General features: G+C 40.0%; 1 protein-coding gene across 4 annotated transcripts in view; it reads right to left on the bottom strand.

Annotated features, from left to right (window-relative positions):
- The window catches only part of GALNTL6 (polypeptide N-acetylgalactosaminyltransferase like 6), a 505,353-nt gene that overhangs the window by 124,690 nt on the left and 360,988 nt on the right, over window positions 1–19,675 (bottom strand). For all 4 annotated transcript variants that reach the window (XM_039551174.1, XM_039551173.1, XM_039551172.1 and 1 more), the window contains exons 5-6: window positions 15,252–15,437; window positions 7,744–7,927 (exon numbers count right to left, since the gene is read on the bottom strand). In XM_039551174.1, coding sequence (XP_039407108.1) covers window positions 7,744–7,927; window positions 15,252–15,437 — 370 coding nt within the window. The remainder of the gene's footprint in view (window positions 1–7,743; window positions 7,928–15,251; window positions 15,438–19,675) is intronic.

Raw genomic sequence — 19,675 nt, 5'->3', positions numbered from 1 at the left:
CTTAAAAACATATAATTAAGAATAGAAATAATTGCTTTAAAAAGGTGATTTATTTTTCTTTATGGAAAACTGTTAAGATGTGATTCTATAATTTTAAAGCTAAGCCATCTGTATCAACAGTATGGTGATAGTTTTAAATAGCTCACCTGTATGTACTGAGCAACATATCTCTGTCTTCTTCTTGGCCACCATCCTAGTCTTTTTTATGTAGAGACATATTAAAATCATGCCCAGAAGCTACTTAATTTTATAATTACTGGTAGTTTTGGTGACCTATTCTATGAATCTGCCCCAGCATATGGGCATATAGACAGTCAAGCTCCAAAGTTAATACTTGTGAAGTAGCAGGCTAACAGCTCTAGAAGCATTACATTCAAGATGTTTACATTTTTATACTGAATATGATGCCCCAAGTATTAAATAAAATTGGAAATACAAGTTCAGGCATTAGGAACAAAATTAGTACTCTTTTGTCTTGGGTGGCATGAGCCACTATGACCATTTCAGTGAAAAGTTGTGTATCAAATCTGAATCTACCCAATTCAACAAGCATGGAGAACTTGATTAGTGATTGATTTCTTTGATTGAAAAATAAATTAAATCAGCAGCAGATTTTAATCCTTGTTGATGTTTTTGGGGGGTTTGTTTTGTTGTTTTGTTTTGTTGTTTTGGTTTTTTTGGGTTTTTTTTGTTTTTTCCTTACAAGTTACACTCTATAGAGAGTTCTCTTCTGCACTGGTCCTCAGAGAAAGTGTACTGGTTGTACAGAACTTCTACACTGAAATCCTATCAAAGGCAGGAGAAAATGATTCAAAATGAGCAAATACATACTCACAAATTCTGTGTTAGTGTCGGCATTTTTCATTGAAAAAAATTCTGAGATTTCAAAGAGCCATGGGTGGATGACAATTTGTAAAAGCTATTTTTATATACACTATTGTTATCTCCACTAACAGTCTTTTACAGACCATAGCTTGTGAAAACAATAAATCAAGACCGTAACTTACACAAACTCACACCGGTTGGAGACTGCTTCACTGTAGAATAATGTCTTTGCATAAAACATTCCTCTAGCACAGTTCAAAACAGAAGATTATACCCAGGCTTTAAAAAAATAGATGATTGTTTCTGGTTGTGAGAGGTTTTATGAATATGTTTATAGGCAGAAATCAGCCATAAAAGACATAGACTATAAAGCATTGGGAGCTATAGAACAGAAATCATTGTCCAAAGCACTTTCTGAACCTCAGAAAATGATAATAAAATTGTAAAAGTACTTGTCAGATTTGAAATGCAGTCTTAGCAAAGACTTTCTTTGCACCAACATGTTGTAAAAAGTATGTATTTAAATACTGAAAGTAAGGAGCTGCAGAAAAAGAGCATTTCTGAGAGGGCATCAAATTCAAATAAAAGAGCATCCTGATGATAGTTTGCAAAATAATAATGTGATTTTAGATATGCAATTCAACAGAAAATGACAAGTAACCTTCCACTCTTACACACAACTAACTACATTAGGGTCATAAATTACATTCAAGGTTGAGAGTCTGTGATGCAAAGGAAAAGAAAAATGTACCGATCACCCAATTTTATCCCTTGAGCATGTCCAAAATTTTACCCAAAAGTACATCCATTAAACATAAGTGGCTCCTACTACTGTGAGAGCCTTGGGATGGTGGAGTGATTCTATTTCTATATTATAAATAGGCAACTGAGTATAGGTGTTGGGGAAGATGAAACAGGAAAGCCTTATAAATATGATTGCCTGACAAAAGATTTTGGGAATATGAAAACTAAAGGCAACATCGAAATGAAAGCCACTTTTGAAATACCAAATCTTAGTTACTGAACAACTGGAAAACAATGGTATGGCCGACTGAAGGTAATCCCCTCTTGATTGAACAATACCCTCTGCTTGCAAACAGGTCCAAGGGTCAGAGCAGACCCTAGTAGCTCAGCAGAAGGGGTCCAAAGAGTAGTTTTTAGAAGTTAAGATGTAACACTCTATGGTAATAGAAGAACTCTTATAGGCTGTATGTAAATGCTATAGGATTTGTATCTTGTATTAGATTGGTTAGTGACAATTAGAATATTCAGTACAGAAGATGATTTATTGTATTGTAACCAGGACTTCACGATTCCACTCTTACACACTCTTACTACTTCTTCTTCACTCTCATTCCTCTTACTCTTCGCACACTCTTACACTCTCTCTCTCTCTCTCTCTCCTTACTTACTCGCTTACTCTCTTGCTCTCTTGGGCCTGCTCAGAGCTGCCAGCTGCAGCTCTAAGCAGTGCCCCTATACCCACGCCCTTTGCAATAAACCGCATGTTCCAAGATCTGCTTATAGAGATCTCTCGTCACCGACCGTCTGTCTCCGTCCGTCCCGACCGTCCGACCCACCCTGAACCTACATATAGGAACTAAAATGTCAGATGTTACAAAGTTGTTTCTACTTGCTTGAATAGCTCAGTATTTGCAAAACCACTGTCCTAGTCCTTTGCTGGAGTTACATGACTCTCCAGCTTTGTCTCACTTCAGCAAGGTCTGGAGATCACAGCTCTACACTGGAAGGCAAAGAACTCTTGGAGAGTAGGGAGTGGCCACACACCAAAACACTTCTAACTTCCTCAGATAGGTGCTAGGAGTCTTGGCACCCAGTGAATAGCACAACACTCCTCTCGTTGGTTAAATTTTCCATCTTGAGTTGCAATTCAATAGCAACGTTGTTAGGTCTCACCTGCGCCTTTCTCTCCTTCCTGCATCATAAAGTTACACCATCATAAAACTGCTCTAAGGAGCTCTGGAGCCCCTTCCAAATAGTTTTTTGAGTTGAACTGATGTTTTCTTGTCTCATTCTCATTCATGCTGGCATGAATGGACACTGATGCCAGTTTTCAGATCAGGCATGTGATAACATGAATTGATGTAATGTAAGTGCTGCCAGGAAATAAAGAGCAGTCATCCCCGTCGGGCCTGAGCATATCAAACCTCCACTTTGAACTTCCACAGAGCTTTTAGCTCAGACAGGCTATTAAATCATATAAACTGACATGCTGTATATCACAGTCCATTATAGTAACAAGGTTATCCTATTAGTTTAAGTGGCGATTGCTTGGGTTAGGCAAACTCCACTTGGAGACCAGAGTGCCTGCACCATGGAAACACCCACAGAGGAGCACGCTCTTATGTCCCAAATCTACATGTCCTGTAAGGGCATGCTCTCAAACCTGTGCCGTGACTGAGGAACAAATCAGCAGGAGATGATAAGCCAAGATGACCCTTGCCACAAAGCAGATAAACATCTCTGGTCCTCCCTGCTTATGGACTAGAAGAAAATGTCCCAAGTCATCTCCAATTCTGCTGAATGATCACTCATCCTGGGATCAAGACAGCGAGCATCATTGTGACATGATCATGATTCCACAATTGTCTGACCATTTCCCACCATGCGTAAGAACACCAATTTGAGTTTGCACAACCCTGGATGCAGCAGAGGAAAATAGCATGAAGCACCCTTCAGAGTATATTCGGGTAATTGTACACAAATTGCCAGACAAAAATCACTACAGTCACTGTGATGATCTGCAACTGTAACAGATCAGTTGAATGCAATATAAAACTTCTGTTGTTTCTGTGGCACATGAAAAAGGGTAGTCAAGGAGCTCACAGACTTAGTGTCTGGATGAGAAGGGAACCTTATTAGGGGAGAAGTCCAGCTTCCATGCCTATACAGATTCAATATATCCTGAAAAATATTCCCACAGATCTTTCCAAAAAATTGCTACTCTTAAAAGCTACACGAGATCCAATTATGGAATAGTTGTTAAACTTTCCTATACGCTACAATGGGCATAGAAAAATATCCAATAATTCACATGGGAGTTTTGACTGAAAATACATTTTATATGGCTGTAGTTTGGTTCAGTGAAACCTATGGGAAATTCGGTGTGGCCAATGACAAACTATATGTGAACCAAACTGATAAAATTTGTGGATGAATGCTGCCTGATCCAAGTGCAGTTACGAATTTGTCATGTGACTCCCCAGTTAGTGCTAGTACATCATCTGTACCTGAATTTGACACTGGAAGATTTTGAGAGTGTTTTACAGTCCTAAAGTCATGAACATCAAGCCAAATCTTGGCATAAAGCTACTTGTTGTGAATAACCGCAGAGGGCCTGACAATGGGTGAGAGTGTACATCAGAAAAACCTCAGACCTGCAGTGAAGCTCCAAGTCCTGTCACAGCAAAAGATGGAGATGCCACCCCAAGTGGCACTGCAGGTATAGGAACAATAAACCATGACTACACGCACACCACAAATGGATGAGAACGTCAAGAGGGATTTTAAACTGGAAGACTGTTGAGATAGATGGCATCCAATGGGAGAGTACCTGGTCAAAACTGACCACAGTGGAATACAATTTAAAAAAATTAAAACATGGGAAAAGATCAATTCCAGAACACTAGCTGAGCTGGCACTGGAGCTTAGTAAGCCCCGTGCTCCTGTCATACCACAAGCCTACCTGCCAGCACTTCTGTTGGTTGTGTCGGCTGCGAACACGCTGCTGGTGTCTGCTGCAGCAGTGCTTTGATCATGTGCAGACGGAAAGCAGATGTACCATGCAGATGATACAACAACTGCTCTTAGGTCTTCTGTAGTTTGATCTGGTTTTACGTCCATTATTTCTTAGGCTGATGTGACCTTTTCTACTTCACACATATACTGTGTTGGCATTTTAAGTGAGGGGAAGAACTCATCAGCACACTTTTTGGATCATGTATCCATTATTTACTGGTGTTTACTAAAAATGCTGGCAATTTTCCAGTTCATTAGGGATCATCTCAGATCTGACTCTGCTGGCAAGAAATAAAACTATTACGATACCAACAGTAAAATATTTAACCTAAATAAAAAAAAAAAATCTCCCTACTGCTTACAAAATAGTAGCATAATAATTATGGTGCTGGCTGAAGCAATTTCTAGTTTCAGTGTCTATGTACTTAAAGGAAAACTGTTCTATATCTTTAATTCCATAGAAGCTGTCTTGGTCAATTAAGTTACTGATAGGTAAAATGGTTTGCAATGTTTACTGTATTTGTTGTAAGGAAGGTATTAAAAACCTGAGGTCTCAGCAGAGAAGGCCCTAGGAGAGAAGCAGTACTGACTTTGAATCAGAAAACAATTTCTCCCCTAAGCAAAATTCATACTGATTGTTTAAAACATTTCTATTCCCATTTGCCAGAGGGTACTTTGAAGCAAGTATATTGTCCTAGCTCAGTCCTGCTGGCACGTGTGGGGACAGACAGGATGGTTCCATGCACAATGCTGCTTTTCCAGCTGCATCGCTCTGATGTGCATCCTGTTATGGGGAAAACAAAGGAAGACTCACTGATTTGTGTAAGCACTGGGAAGCCTTTCCACCTGACAACTACTCAGATTACAAGAGATTTATAGGCTGCATTGTCCTATATGTTGTTCCTTAAGAAGCCATTTATCTACCTGTGTCTTAAGCTGGCAGGGCAAGGTGGGTATCCACTGCTGCCATGCTGACGGGAACAGCAGTTCATGCAAAAGCACCACACTGTTCTGTACTGCACAAAACCTCCTCTTTCTGGAAATTTTCCTATGAGTGATCCCTCATCAGGCCTCTTGTCTTTGAGACAAGATACTACAAGATGCATACTACAAACGGCAAATGTGAAACAGCTGGTAGGCAATGCTGTAGCTTTGCTGGCAATAGAGAAGTTCTACTTATACACAAACTTTGAATGCTGAACCAAGTTATACAGTGGTTACTTTCAGTAAGTGCCAAGGAACTACAACTGCTCAGAGCACCAAGAAGACTTAGAGCAATGAAAGCTTTAGCAACTCTGGAGTGTTATGTGATTGCACTAGCTGCATCTATGTTGTGGAGTGATGTAGCAGGGCATCTCGCCCCTCACAAGAGCTTATCTGTTGCTTGTTAGCTGGTGAAATAACTCAGGGCATCTCGTCCCTCACAAGAGCTTGCTAATTGATGAAATAACTCAATCAGGACAGCTTGTCTTGTAGTGAGTTATTTTGGTGCCATGAAAGTAATGCTTCCAGCTGTCAATAGATATCTTGCTGTATAAATCTTGCTGAGATGTGGAAAGATAAGCTGAAATTTCTGACTGACAGTTCACTTTACAAACTACAAAAGCTACACCAAACCATCACAAAGCAGAAATCTTCTGCATGTTCCTTGGAAATATGTGGGGCTTTCCTCCCAAAGCTGGGATGCCTACTTTGTGGTTACTCTCCTGGGAGCTGAGTGAAAGGACTCTGTACACTATCGTTATTTTAACGGTAAATTACATTGACTCCTAATCTATACCAGTTCTTTGCTAGCTTTGATAAAGGTACCACAATATTGTGCACTATTTTATGTAATCTACTAGTTCTTTTTGTTTTATGCTGTGTAGTAAGTAACTATGTTTAAAGCCTTTTGTCTGTTATTGCCGGTCTATTCAATAAATAACTCATTTTATAATAAACCTGTTCTGCCATCCTTAGAACTTGCAGGCCAGAGCGATTTTAGGTGCGGGCCACCTAAATTTAAGCTGCTGCCAAAAATCTGAGGCTAAGGCAGGGCTTGCCTGAAGCTCCCACTCGATCAGTAACAAGTGGTCACACTGGCACCTGATGTAAAGTACTTCATCGGCACTTACACTAATGCAAGATGAAGACTGCATGGAGATAACTAGAAAGGAACAAGTAGAATAGTGAAAATAAGCCCACAAATGTCACAGTTACCTACTCCTCCCTCTACAGAGCTGGTCATTCCCTGGATATTAGGGTCAACTTCTGCATGAATTAGATTCATTACTTCAAAACAGTGCAGAGTCTGGGTCAGAGACACAGTTCTTCTGTTGCTATTGTTTCCAGGTTTTGCTTTGGGAAGGGGAATATGCTGACGTTTCAAACCGCCATAACCTAAAGTGCGGAGGTTCAGCCAGGGCTAGTGAGTGTCAGAGCCTGCCCCGCTGGCAGGCCTGCTAGGATGTGCCTGCGTGAGAGACCTGGAGACTTTCCCACATTAGAACCATGTCTGTCTGTCTGTCCTTTCTCTTTTGATAAGGATTAATCCTAGATGATCCTTACATGAGAATAATTATAAGAAAAGATAAGAAAAAAGGATGTACCTTTGTGAAAAGGAGATCATTCCTGTGAATGAGATGATCTCTACAATCAGAGGCTGTCTTATCTAAAACTATTTACAAATCATCTTGACACTGTTCAGATTTGACAGCTCTATGTTTAAGTTACAGCACTGCATATACAGCAGCCATATCACCAGTTATAAACAAAGCATCTGCTGGCATAATGTGGACTCAACTGCTGATGCATATATAGCATCAATCTCGCAAATAAAACATTAAATAAAGTTTCTGTGAAATAAACAGAATACCTGTAATTGCAATCACTTCTTGTCCGATGCCAATACTTTACTACAAGTGTGTGCCTGTTTCTTTTATGTACAATCACTGAGCCAGGTCGTGTTTCCAGGCACAGCTTGTGAATTCTGCAAATTGTTGCCTCGATCTTTTTCCTAGTTTTCAGGTTTTATAAACGTGTAGAAAAGCTGTTTTTTTCAATTACCTTTCATTAGCAGAAAGTGGCCTACATGGAAATGTCTGGGCTTGGATTCTGCTACAGTTACATTTTTTGCTTGCCCTTCTTCATGTTCCCACTCTCCCCTTTATCGCTACTTACTCAAAGGGGTCGCTGGGATCAGCTCTCTGGAGCTCTGGAGGAATCGGTATTCTTTTGTAGTACATTTCCCAGTCAAAAGCTCCTCGCATGGCATCCCCCGCCTGTGCCTCGTAGCCAAAGTGATTGTGGTCAATGACATCGATCATAGGACACACGATGGTTTTGTGGTTAAGTGCAATCTGGTCTGAAAAATGAAAGTAGAAAATAGGAAACGGCATGTCTAGTCAAGCCATCTATCATATTACTGCAAAGTGAATCCCACAGGTTTCTGATGTTTGAAGATTGTTTGCTTTGTGCCCTATGGCTCCCCCCTCCCCCCCATAATTTCATTTTTCAAATCTGTATCAAACCCTTATTTAAAGTAGAATTAATGCAGTTGGGCAATGATTAGAAGTATTTATGGTTTTTTAAAGGGAAGTATATCCCTGTGAGACCCCTAGGAGTCCAGTCAACTGTATCTCTCTCACACTGCTACTCTGAGCTGTCCCCAGTCTGTCAGAACGGAACAAGCCAGCAAAAAAATGGTAAAAATACACCTTCATCTGTGGGGAGTGTGTATGGGAAGCCCCTGCGAGAGAGATTTATTCCTAAATGTGAATCTCGGCCCTTGCAACCATTCAGTCACTGTTCCTGTGGCTGTAGTGTGCATCAGCTTTGAGATCAAATGTTTCAAATTAAAGGGAAACTCCAACACAAAGAGCAAAACAGAGCTTGTGTCCTTTTTTTTGTAGCAATCTTTGAGTTATAAAGAAGGCTCCACAGTATTATTCTTACCTGCTTTCTAAAGAAAGGAGTTTAGTTTTGCTTTTAAAAAAAATAAAATTAGAACTGTGAGGCTAAATCAAATTCCCATCTCTAGCATAAGCTCAGGTGGGCCTGAGTCTGCTTTGGTGAATCCTATTGCTTAATCCCATAAAGCTCCTCTGAAAAGAAAGACATGTAAAGAAGATAGGCCAACATCAAGAACTAGGCAGAAGACTAATGGTTTGAAATGAGGAAGTACAGAGAAAACCTGTAGCTGTGTTGACATGAAAGGACAATAAAGAACTACCTATGAACCCTCAAAAAAAATGAAAATCTTAAAATTCCAAGTATAATAAAGCTTTTTCTCTGAATGGCAGCTTAGATCCTTTACATTATTTAGTACATTTTAGGGCCTATGGGGCAAACTTGTTTTTTGGTTTTGTTGCTTAGATTTCACTGATGCTTGATAATACCCTAAAAATAATCAGAGGGCTGAGTGTGGCTTGAACACTTAGATAAGAAGGCAGGTGGTACTGGTATAATGATTAATAATAGAGATTCTGCTTCCATGCTTCTGAGGGACTGCAATTAAGAAAAAAAGATTATTTTCACAAAACATCTGAATCTTTATATTTATTCTCAGTAGCTTAAGTTTAGAAACACTGTCCAAATCAGGGATCAATGCTGCTAGTGAGAAATTACTGTGACTGGAAGTTCAGCAGGTTTTTACATCCTTGTCCTTTAATAGTGAAATAAATTTAAAGCACAGGCTCTCACAAAATTCTAGGAAACTCATCCCAGAGATAATGGCTGCGTTACTGTTGCTATTGCCAAATATAATTACATTCACTGGCACACTGTATAGTGTTATCTGTGATCATTATATAGAGTCACTTTTACATAATCTCTTTCCTGTGATGGCCCTCCTAATAGTTACAGGGCTTATAACAATCTGTCTCTGAACCCCCCTTCTAAACTGATTGGAGGAGAGAAACTAAATGGGATTGATTTGTCTGGAGCAGGTCAAAGGTAGACTCATAATGCTTTAGTATCCTTCTCTTCATCTTTAAATGCTGCAGTCTTTAAATACACTGAAGGATTTGAAGCTCCAAGTCTCACGCAGAGTTGGTCAGAGGGAAATTTATTTGAGCAATTCTCAAGCTCAAGCCCAGTCTTAATTTCTGCAACTCTCAAGAATTCTGCAAGTATGATGATGCTTACCTGCCTGTTTTAGTGTGTTTCTGCAGAACTTCTCAGTCCCCAAAATGTTTTAGAGATAAGGAACCACTGGAAGATCTTGATTTCTTATGAAACCATGGTGTTTGTAGTTGTGCACACCAAAAGACAGAGTAACCAAACTTGCAGCCTCAATGTTTCTTTCAGTATGCCTAAAATAATGAATTTTACATACATACTACTTAGGCTTAAATGTATCCCCAATATGAATTTAGGAAACAGAAAGAAAAGGCTGTAGGGCTAGCTTACATTTCACAAGTGTGGTGGTATCACATGCCAGTATGCAAACATGCTGCTGCCTTTATCAGCCACTGCTCTTTCCTCCACCTGCTCCTAATGCCAGACACTGAAAGCCACAGCAGAAATGCTTTACAGTTTCTCTTCCACTGCCTTTACTCCTCATCCCCTTACAGATTCCTACTGGTTTAAAAATATCCATGCATTATTTCAGTGCATAAAGACTTCAGTTAAAGGGAAGAACAAAGAGATAAGCATCACTGTACATTCAAAAATCTTGCATATTTGAGGGAAAGCATGGGAACAAGAGGGAACATGGCTCAGAGCTCTCTCCCTAGCAATTTTAACCAATATATACATACATATTTCAATTCAGCACTTTTTGGATCAAGCAGAGTAAGCATATATGGCAATAAACAGAAGTTTTCAATATGGATGAGTCACTGTCTCAGAAATGCAGGTTTTACCTTTATGACAAAGAGGTACCCCTTTAATTTCAGGTGCTTGTTTCAAATTGGGCTGGATAAAGTAACAATGCCAAATTGCAAATAGTCTTATTTTTGTAATTTTTCAATGCAAATATTTTTATTGTTCTCCTTAAATATGTGATCACAGATAGTGACAACATTTGAGTAACTCAGCAAATTATCTCTTGTTTTCTGAGTTTCCATAAGTAGTTGTGCCCTCAGTTTCCTCACTGTCAAGCAATACATCATATACATGTTGTGAAGATGGATAACAAGAAGATGTTTTGATAACTTGTTAAGCATAACTTGATCATGATACATTTTTAATTCTTGGTCAGGAAAGGAATCTGTTTTAAAAAACCCAGTTATGGTAGCCTATGTTACTGCTGATCTACTGTCCATCTCTCCTCTTACTACTCCTGCAGCAACATTAGCAGAAGGAAAAGGTGCCTGCACCTTTCCTGTTTGCCACTCAGTTTCTTAACTGCAATAATTGTGTCTTCACACTGCACTAAACTGTCAAGTGCTGGAGCCCAAGTCACATCTTTCCTTCTGCTGAGGAGTGACAACAAACAGCTGTGTTTGCCAGCCTTTTTACATCACTACAGCTGCCTACACAGTGAGCATAAGTCAAAACTCTCTAGTATCTCAGAGTGTCGTAAGAGCCCATTTAAGCTAAAGAAATAAACTAAATAAAACTTAAAGAAAATAAGGGCATTTTACACCCATTTTTAAGAAAACATGTCCTGGGGTGACTTTATGATGTGTATCCCATGTCGCTGCTTTATGCCCAGAAATAAACTTTGTGCCTTTCTATGCCTCTAAACTGAGCAAAACTTTTTCAAAGCAGTTTGCAGCTTGTTCAAGGTCACACAGAGATAGCAGGGGAGTGAGGAGGCACCCAGCTTGCTGCTTTCCAGTGAGATTTTGGCCAGTTTTCTTCAGTTTCCTTTTTTCCGGAGAGAGACTGAGAGTTGAACTTTGCTTTTCCTTCCCTGGAATTTCGGATTTTCTCCCTTTTCTACTGGACTGCTTTAATATCAGAGCACATCAGGAGGACTTTCCACTGGGCACAGAGGGCCTGGCCCTGGGCCAAGCCCCAGCTCTGAGGAGACTAAAGGGAGGACTCTTAACACTTTTTCCCAGGTTTTTTCTCCACAGCAAGAGATTTTATTATTTAGCATTATTTTCCTTTTCCTGTGTGTTTGGTAAAGAAATAGTTTTATCTCCTTCACTTTCCTTTGAGGAAAATTTATTTTTTCCCGAACCTGGTGGGGGAGGGGTGGTTGTGCCTTCTCTCAGGGGATATATTTCTAAATTTGGCCAAACCAGTACAAAACAAAACGGAACAAAGGACCGTAACTTAAAACAATTGTGGCTCAGCTCCACAAAGCCATTTAGATACCCTGCAAGTACCGAAATAACAGTCTTCCTTCCGTCTAAAAGCTGATAGCCAATTCTGAAAATATAAGTTAGATACCTAAATAGCTCTGAGAACCATCTTCAAGAGATGGCTCTTGGTTTCCTCATCCCCATCCCCAGCCTCTAACTTTCAAGGTCTCATGTTGAACAAAACCTGGTTTGGAACAGTGGAAACCACTGGCCCTCTCAGGAAAGACTGACAGTCCAGAGCAGGGCTGAACCATGTACTTGTTAAGGATTTTGCACTACACATGGCAGATACAATCAGAGCTAGAACAGGGCAGCTTCAAAGCAATAAACACTCAACATGTCCTGTGTTGTGGTTTCCCTGAATGACTTTCAGTCACGTGCAGTGCTGAGTGAATACAAGATATAACTTCAGATAAACACTCGAAAACATACACTAACTTTACTATTATTAGCAGCCAGGTGGCATCTGATTTCAGTACAGTAAATATTTGCCATCTGAAGTTTATAAGAAAGTTCTCTAATCCCTTTAGAAAAACAGGGCACAGGGAAAATATACTAGAGGTGTGCTCATTTTCTATTTGTCTTTCACATAATGCTCTACTTTTTCTTTCAAAATAAAGCAGATTTGATTCTGGGCTTCAGTATTCCTCAAGATTCATTTCCAGGTCCTCTGGATGGTTGGCTATCTACAGGTATTCTACTGTATGTGGAATGAGAAAGATCTCATCCCTCTTGAGAACTAAGGGGCACTGATAAAGTTGCTCTCATCTTTCCGGTTTTCTGGTTTGAGGCTTAGGGTTCAATATCCAACTGCAACCTGGCTGCCATTATGAATCCTTAATTGCCATTCTATTTATTTTTCAGTTTTTACAGGGTGAAATCTGGCCAGATGTATGGAACAGATTATCTTGATTTCACACAGGCTACGGGATCAGGCCCAGCCAGGACAGGTTTATGAAAGTCTGATCCTGCCTGCCTAACATGATCTCCTTCTATAAGCAGGTACCCTGCCTAGTGGATCTGGGGAAGGGCTGTGGACATTGCTACCTGGTCTTCAGTAAAGCCTTTGATACTGTCTCTCACAGCATTGTCCTGGAGAAGCTGGCAGCTTAGACAGGTGGACTCTTCACTGGATAAAAAAGTGGCCAGATGGCCAGCCTGGAGAATGGTGGTGAATGAAGTTAAATCCAGCTGGTGGAAGATTGGAAGTGCTGTTGGGGCCAGTACTTTTGAACATCTTTATTGATGATCTAGAAGGAGATTAAGTGCACCCTCAGCCAGGTTGCAGATGACACCAAGTTGGATGGGAGTGTCAACCTGCTGGAGGGCAGGAAGGCTCTATAGAGGGATCTGGATAGGCTGGATCAAGGACTGAGGCGCTTGGCTCATAACTCCATGCAGCACTAAAGGCTTACAGATGCACATCTAGAAAGCTGCCCAGAGGAAAAGAACTTGGAGGTGCTGGTTGGCAGCATCTGAACATGAGCCAGCTGTGCCCAGGTGGCCAAGAAGGCCAATGGCATCCTGGCCTGTACCAGCAATAAGTGTGGCCAGCAGAACCAGAGCAGTGACTGTCCCTCTGTACTCAGTGCTGGTGAGGCTGCACATCAAGTGCTGTGTCCAGTTCTGGGCCCTTCAGTACAGGAAAGACATTGAGGCGCTGGAGCATGTCCAGAGAAGGGCAATGGAGCTGGTGGAGGGTCTGGAGCACAGGTCCTATGAGGAGCAACTGAGGGTGCTGGGGTTGTTTAGCCTGGAGAAAAGGAGGCTCAGGGAAGACCTGAGCCTCTCTACAACTGCTTGAAAGGAGGGGTTGTGGTAAGGTGGGGGTCAGTCTCTTCTCCCAGTGATAGGACAAGGGGAACTGGCCTCAAGTTGCACCAGGGGAGGTTCAGATTGGAGATTAGGAAAAATTTCCTCACTGAAAGAGTAATTAAGCATTGAGACAGGCTGCCCAGGGAAGTGGTGGGCTCACCATCCCTAGAAGTATTCAAAAAATGAGTGGACGTAGCACTTTGGGATTTTGTTTACTGGTCATGGTATTAGATCAAAGATTGAACCTGATGGTCTTGCAGGTCTATTCCAATCTTAATGATAATATTATTCCTTTCAGATGAGAAAGCAAGAAAAGGAACTGTTTCTGCAACTTGCAATTTTCTTGTGTTTAAGTTTGCAAAATTGAAGGGTTAAAGCTGTAACCTAGCAAAAGACCTCAAAGGACATGAGTGAGAAACTTCTTGAGATTTTTAAAATTTGTGGCAATGTATTTTGTGCAGTGGGACAAAATCAGAAGGCAAAGGAAAGGTGGCTGTACACATAGAGTACTCATGAGTGTTTAATGGCTACTTTTTGGGGCTGCATGTAGAAGGCTAGTTGAAACTTGTATTTCTCTCTGCTCCTTTATGCCATTTGTGCTTCACATGAAGACATGGAGGTTATTTTTAAAATGCAGATGTTGTAACTGAGGGCAAAGGGCTAACAAAGGGAAAGACTGCATGCATGATTTGATATGGAAGCCAGAAAGGAAAAAAATTTGGAATTTTGTGGATTATCTTGTTACTGATCTGAAGAGAAGCTAGTTATCAGGACTTTTCTTGGTCTCTACTGATAGCTCATTATCAGAACAGCACATCTTGCTGCAAATGCTTCATCAGCTTACTGTGTGGCCCAAGAGTCCTAACAACAAAAATCTAGAAACAATAACCATTAATTAGTGAAACCATAACCTTTTGTGTACTTAGTGCAGACTTTTAAAATTATTACAAATTTCTTTATTAGGCAACTCAGAAATTTCCGTTAGTTATGGTAGCAGAAAGCACTCACTTTGCAAAGCATATATACTTTGCATGTAGTCAGGCGTGTAGAAAAGAGAATATTGTTTCCTGAAGTGAAATCCTAGACTACAACAATTGATTCTTTCCATTCCTTTAACTAATGGAGCTTTGCTGGCTGCAGCTGGAATCCAGCAAAGCAGTCAATAGCAAATCATTCTTTCTGAGCTTCCTGTTGTGAATGCTGTTGCTATTGGATTTAACACTGAGGCCTTGGATATATTTACAGCAAAAGCTGTTTTAATGCAATGTAGAAAACTAGGAAGGAGTGCAATACCTGCATAACAAAACTTTCAGGTGTATAGTAAGGACATAGCATAATACTAGATTTAGTGGTGTATTTAGTAGTAGTAATAATAAAATAAATTGTAACTATAGTAAGCTAAAGCAATACTGCAAGATTTTACTAGTCCTTTAGTCTCAAGAAACAAAATGCAACTTCTCACATTTCTTGGAGTTCTCTCTCATACTGACACTTCAGACACTGCAGCAGAACTGCAAACACTTTGGTAAAGTGTATGTCCTGCTTACTGTAGGACATAGCTTCAATTGTTGGTTGCATGTTCTGATTTTAATGTCTGATGAACGCTCATGCACTTACTAAGCAAGGGAGGCAGCCAATTCACGTTGACTTCGCAGTGGGAATCCAGAAATGTCAAGACTTCTCCTCTAGCCAGCGAGGCTCCTAGCAGCCTTGTCCGAATGAGCCCTTCTCGTTTCTTGGTACGCACAATCCTCACCTTGGCAAAACGGACCATGTATTCCTCCAGCTTCTCTTTCAAATGCTCTAGAAAGAAGGGCAAAAAAGCGTCAGTGGTGCCAGGTCTGGAGGAGCCTACAGAAGGACAGGTTGGTGTACAACCTGCAAGGAGCTTATCTACTTCCATCTCTTGTCACTTCAAGTCCTCCAAACTCTGCCACAAATCCTCCTGAGATAGTTCAGAAAGTGCAAATATTCTCTGTTTTATCACACAGAGGAAGACACTGACACTCTGCTGCAGTTGCTACTGGCAACCTGCCATCCACGATACAATGGCCAAAAGAGCTGCAGGATATTCATCCATTCTCTGGCTCCTGCAGCCCAGGGCCATATAACACTCTGGCGTGTCATTTTATAAAGTGTCCTTTCCAAGTCAGTTTCCTATATCAACTTATTATGAAGAAATATGCATGGAAATAAATTTTAAAAAATAAAAATAGCAGGATGAGATTGCTTTTGTAATGGAAAATGAAGAAAGATTTTAATAGTTGGATACCAGCATGACAGCACATAGACAGCTGAATTTCTAATAAAATTAAGGTGCAAATTTAGAGTAGTTGATAAGTTCTCTGATCTGCAAAATCTGGTTGTTTGTATCGCAAAACATCATCTTTGGGAACATTTTTTCTTCTGATAAGAAATGCACGCCAAGATTCATAAGAAAATCCAACAACAAAAAAACACCCCACAGTTTTGCCTCTTCCTAAACACATCTACAAGACAAATCCTGATCTTTTGTCTTTGCTATAACACCTCAGCTTGACACTCATTACTTTGGAAAAACATGATAATTTCATTCATCAGGGAAAAAGGGAGAGAAAAGCTTAGTCTCTGATAAGTAAAACTGCTGATAAGCTACATTTAGTGATGCTAGGGTTTGCAAGCTAAGTCTCACTGAAATGGCTTTGTCAAGTTATGCTTGTTTCTGATATTGGCTACTAATTCTTTGTACTTTTATGGACACCAGGCCTTGTTCCTGTCCTTAAATCATTACAGATTGCAAGAATTTTGCTGTGGACAAGCCAAAAGGATTTCCATTTAGAAGTATCCTGGAGTATATAATGGTGACACACAAATTCAGGTCAATGAGCAAGCAAGTCACAACACTCACAGTGCAAAACAGGATCCTGAAAAAAAAATTAAGATCCAGTGAAATAGAGCTCCGTGCACATGTTTCTTTTCATCTTGTTTTTTTCCTAGCTGACAAACACATAAGACTTTCCAAAGATACCTGCAGATTAGGAAGAAGTAGAACACTGATGCGTATTTATGTGTATTTAGTGGAAGAGTATTACATGGGATGGTCCTCTGTACCGAGGAATCCTGATGCACCCTAGCACAGAAGAGGGACTGGGAACATCAGCCTGCAAAGATAACAGAACAGAGGGCTTCTGGGAGGAGAAACTCAACACTGTGGAGACATCCTGAGTCATGAGAAGTACTCCCTGGAAGAAGTACTAGGTCAAGAGAGGAAAGCCAAGTCTGAGGCAAAAAAAAAAAAAGAATGACCTTCAGATACATATAGAATGTTTTTGTCTTCTACTCTGTGGTTGACTGTAGAATACACATTAAATTCTGAAATAAGATGGAAAGAAGTATCCCTTTTTCCATCCCGTTTCACTGTTTACATACCCAATAAAACCCCAACACAATCCCCCAACAGTAACAATGTCAAGAGATGTCCTGTGTCTTGAATGGTGGGTTTTGTATGACCAACCACATTCACAGGACAAGGCCTGTGTGCTACTCTGACTCATTTTAGGTACTAGCTACAATTCAGTTTTGTGACTGAACTGAGGTTAATTCAAGCCCTGGATCATTTTGTGCCCACAGGCAAGACTGTTTAAAGTGTGTATTTATTGAACTGTTTTTCTGTTTTTATGAGCTCCATTGAGACTATTCCCATAGTGCAGGAATATAGAAGAAGGGAAATAGACCTTAAAAACAAAGATACAAAGATCTTGCAAGTAATATAAGAAAGTCTGTTAGGGCTGTCAGTCTGGATTTTTTTCTGTATTGTAAATCGTACCATCTAATAGCCATGAAAAATGAAAAAGCTCCAAAGTGACAGGTTATTACATATTTCCAAAGTAAATCAAATCTAATCAGTTAGGTACCGTAGGTTCTGTGAGTCCTCAGACACCAGAAATTTCCTGCAGTTCTCTAAGGTCACCTAACCCTTCTCCTCCTCCATCCACAAGTCTTCAGTTTGTTTGCACTGAATAGTGCGTAGGGACCCAGCACCAAGAGCAAGACCACATTGCTGCACATTGTACAGACACGCGCCAAAAAGAATTGGGCTACTCAGCCAGAACACACCTCTCCAGCTGTGGAAGCAACCACTAAAAGCCTTGGCTATAGTACAAATGCCCCATCGTCACCTGCCTGCCCTCACAGATGGGTTCACTGATGAGGCTCTAAGCTGACCAGAGGAGCTGACCAGCTACTACATAGCTCTGAATTTCATTATGTGTCAGACACAATTGCTTTTTTACTCTTTGCTTTTTCTAGGTAGTTTCCCTCTTTGTGGGTGAAGGCAGATACCAAGAAAGCACCTAAACACTCTGATGGAGAGAAGCAGGAGCCTTACTTGGACAATTCAAATTGTTTGTGGTGTTGGTAGGCTCTCTGTTGCCTGTAGGCACATGTGAGTTGGACCTTCCCTAGCTGGTGTCACAATGGTTAGGGTAAGCCCCTTACAACAGGCAGTTTGAATACGGCCACCACTGATGTTTAAATGAACTCATACAAATGCACCCTTTTCACTGAAATTCAATCTCATACAAAGGAATTATTTCATTCCTTACACATCTTTCAGTGAGCAAATTCTGAAAGCTGAGTGCCTATCTTCTTGGGAAAACACTTCAGCAAGGAATGACGTGAAGTATCAAATTACGATACATTCTTTTCTGTTCTTATATCAATTGCTGAATAACAATAGAGTTGAATAATATGATTTGATTGTCATCAGTTGTATTGGAGCTTGAAATCCATGAAATCAATGGTAGTTCATACTGTTCTTTCATTACTTTGGATTCCTTGCAAACACGGGAAACAGGTCTCTTAAATTTTAAATCTTTTTTTTTTTACTTTTTAAATCTTGTAATTTGCCAAATCTATTAGAATAAAGTGCCCCTTTTCACAGAACTCCATAAATTTCCCTCACAGAACACCAAATATTTTATTTCCTAGTACAACTGCATTTTCTCACAGATCTCAACTACTTAGTTGCTAATATTATCTCCAGAAGAAGGATCTCACACACAAACCCTCTACGTTACACATATACATTTACTAGTAAGCACACTGAAGTGCACAAGTAAACATGCATGAATCAATGTCAGCACAAAACTATAATTCTAGAGAAATTATTTGAAAGAAATTATAACGCAGTGTGTAAAATAGACAGCAACCTGTAATAAAAAGACATTCAAATGTCCAGAGGACAACACATTCTGCCCATTCACTACCAAAAGAAACAGTTTGAACAGATTTGCCATGACAATAGAAAAGGGTGGTAGGATGGTTTAATTTATATTCTGTAGTATTACATAAATTCCACTTTCAGAATTGGGCATGAGAGAGAAGCCAATATTTAAATTCTAGAGTAATCTATAAATGGTACCTTTTGCATATAAAGAAGCCAAAGCCCCTTTCATTAGATATGGGGACCAAATATCTAATTTGTAATTTAAAAGAAAATACATCATACTTTTCTTTACAGTGCTGATCAAATGAATCCATGAATCATAAGTTTGACACATGCCAGGCACCTGCTAGGGCAAGAGCTGGCACAAGTGGTGACAAATAAAGAATAATGCACGGGCAGGCTGTTTACAGGCTGTCACTGCTCTGACAAGTGATGATAAAGGGAGGCATTATGTCTCTTCTAGTGACAGCCTGTAAACAAATTCTCCATTGTAATTGTTCTGCCTCCTCTGTCTTCATTTAAAGTCTGGAGAAGTTTTTCTAAAATAATAGCAGAGACACAGTTGCTTGGTCATAATAACTAAGGATCTACTCAAGCAGAGTACCCATTTACTTAATTTGGTGCCCAGAAATAAATTGGAAATCAGGGTTCTGTCTTTGTCAGGAAAAAAATCACATAGTAGTAAAAGGCAGAACTGAAATTCTTCTCTCATGTTGGGATGCATACAGATGGTATTTCATTATCACATTAGTACCCATGTTGCTGTGTGAAAAGAAATGTTCCTCCAAGGTTATTGGTAAGGGAGACTTAAAAGTTTGTGTGAAAGCTAGAGCTG

The sequence above is a fragment of the Corvus cornix genome, chromosome 4, assembly GCF_000738735.6.
Source record: "Corvus cornix cornix isolate S_Up_H32 chromosome 4, ASM73873v5, whole genome shotgun sequence".
Taxonomy (NCBI): Eukaryota; Metazoa; Chordata; class Aves; order Passeriformes; family Corvidae; genus Corvus; species Corvus cornix.
Note: the sequence above shows the minus strand (reverse complement) of the source record. Positions and strands in the feature narration are given on the sequence as shown.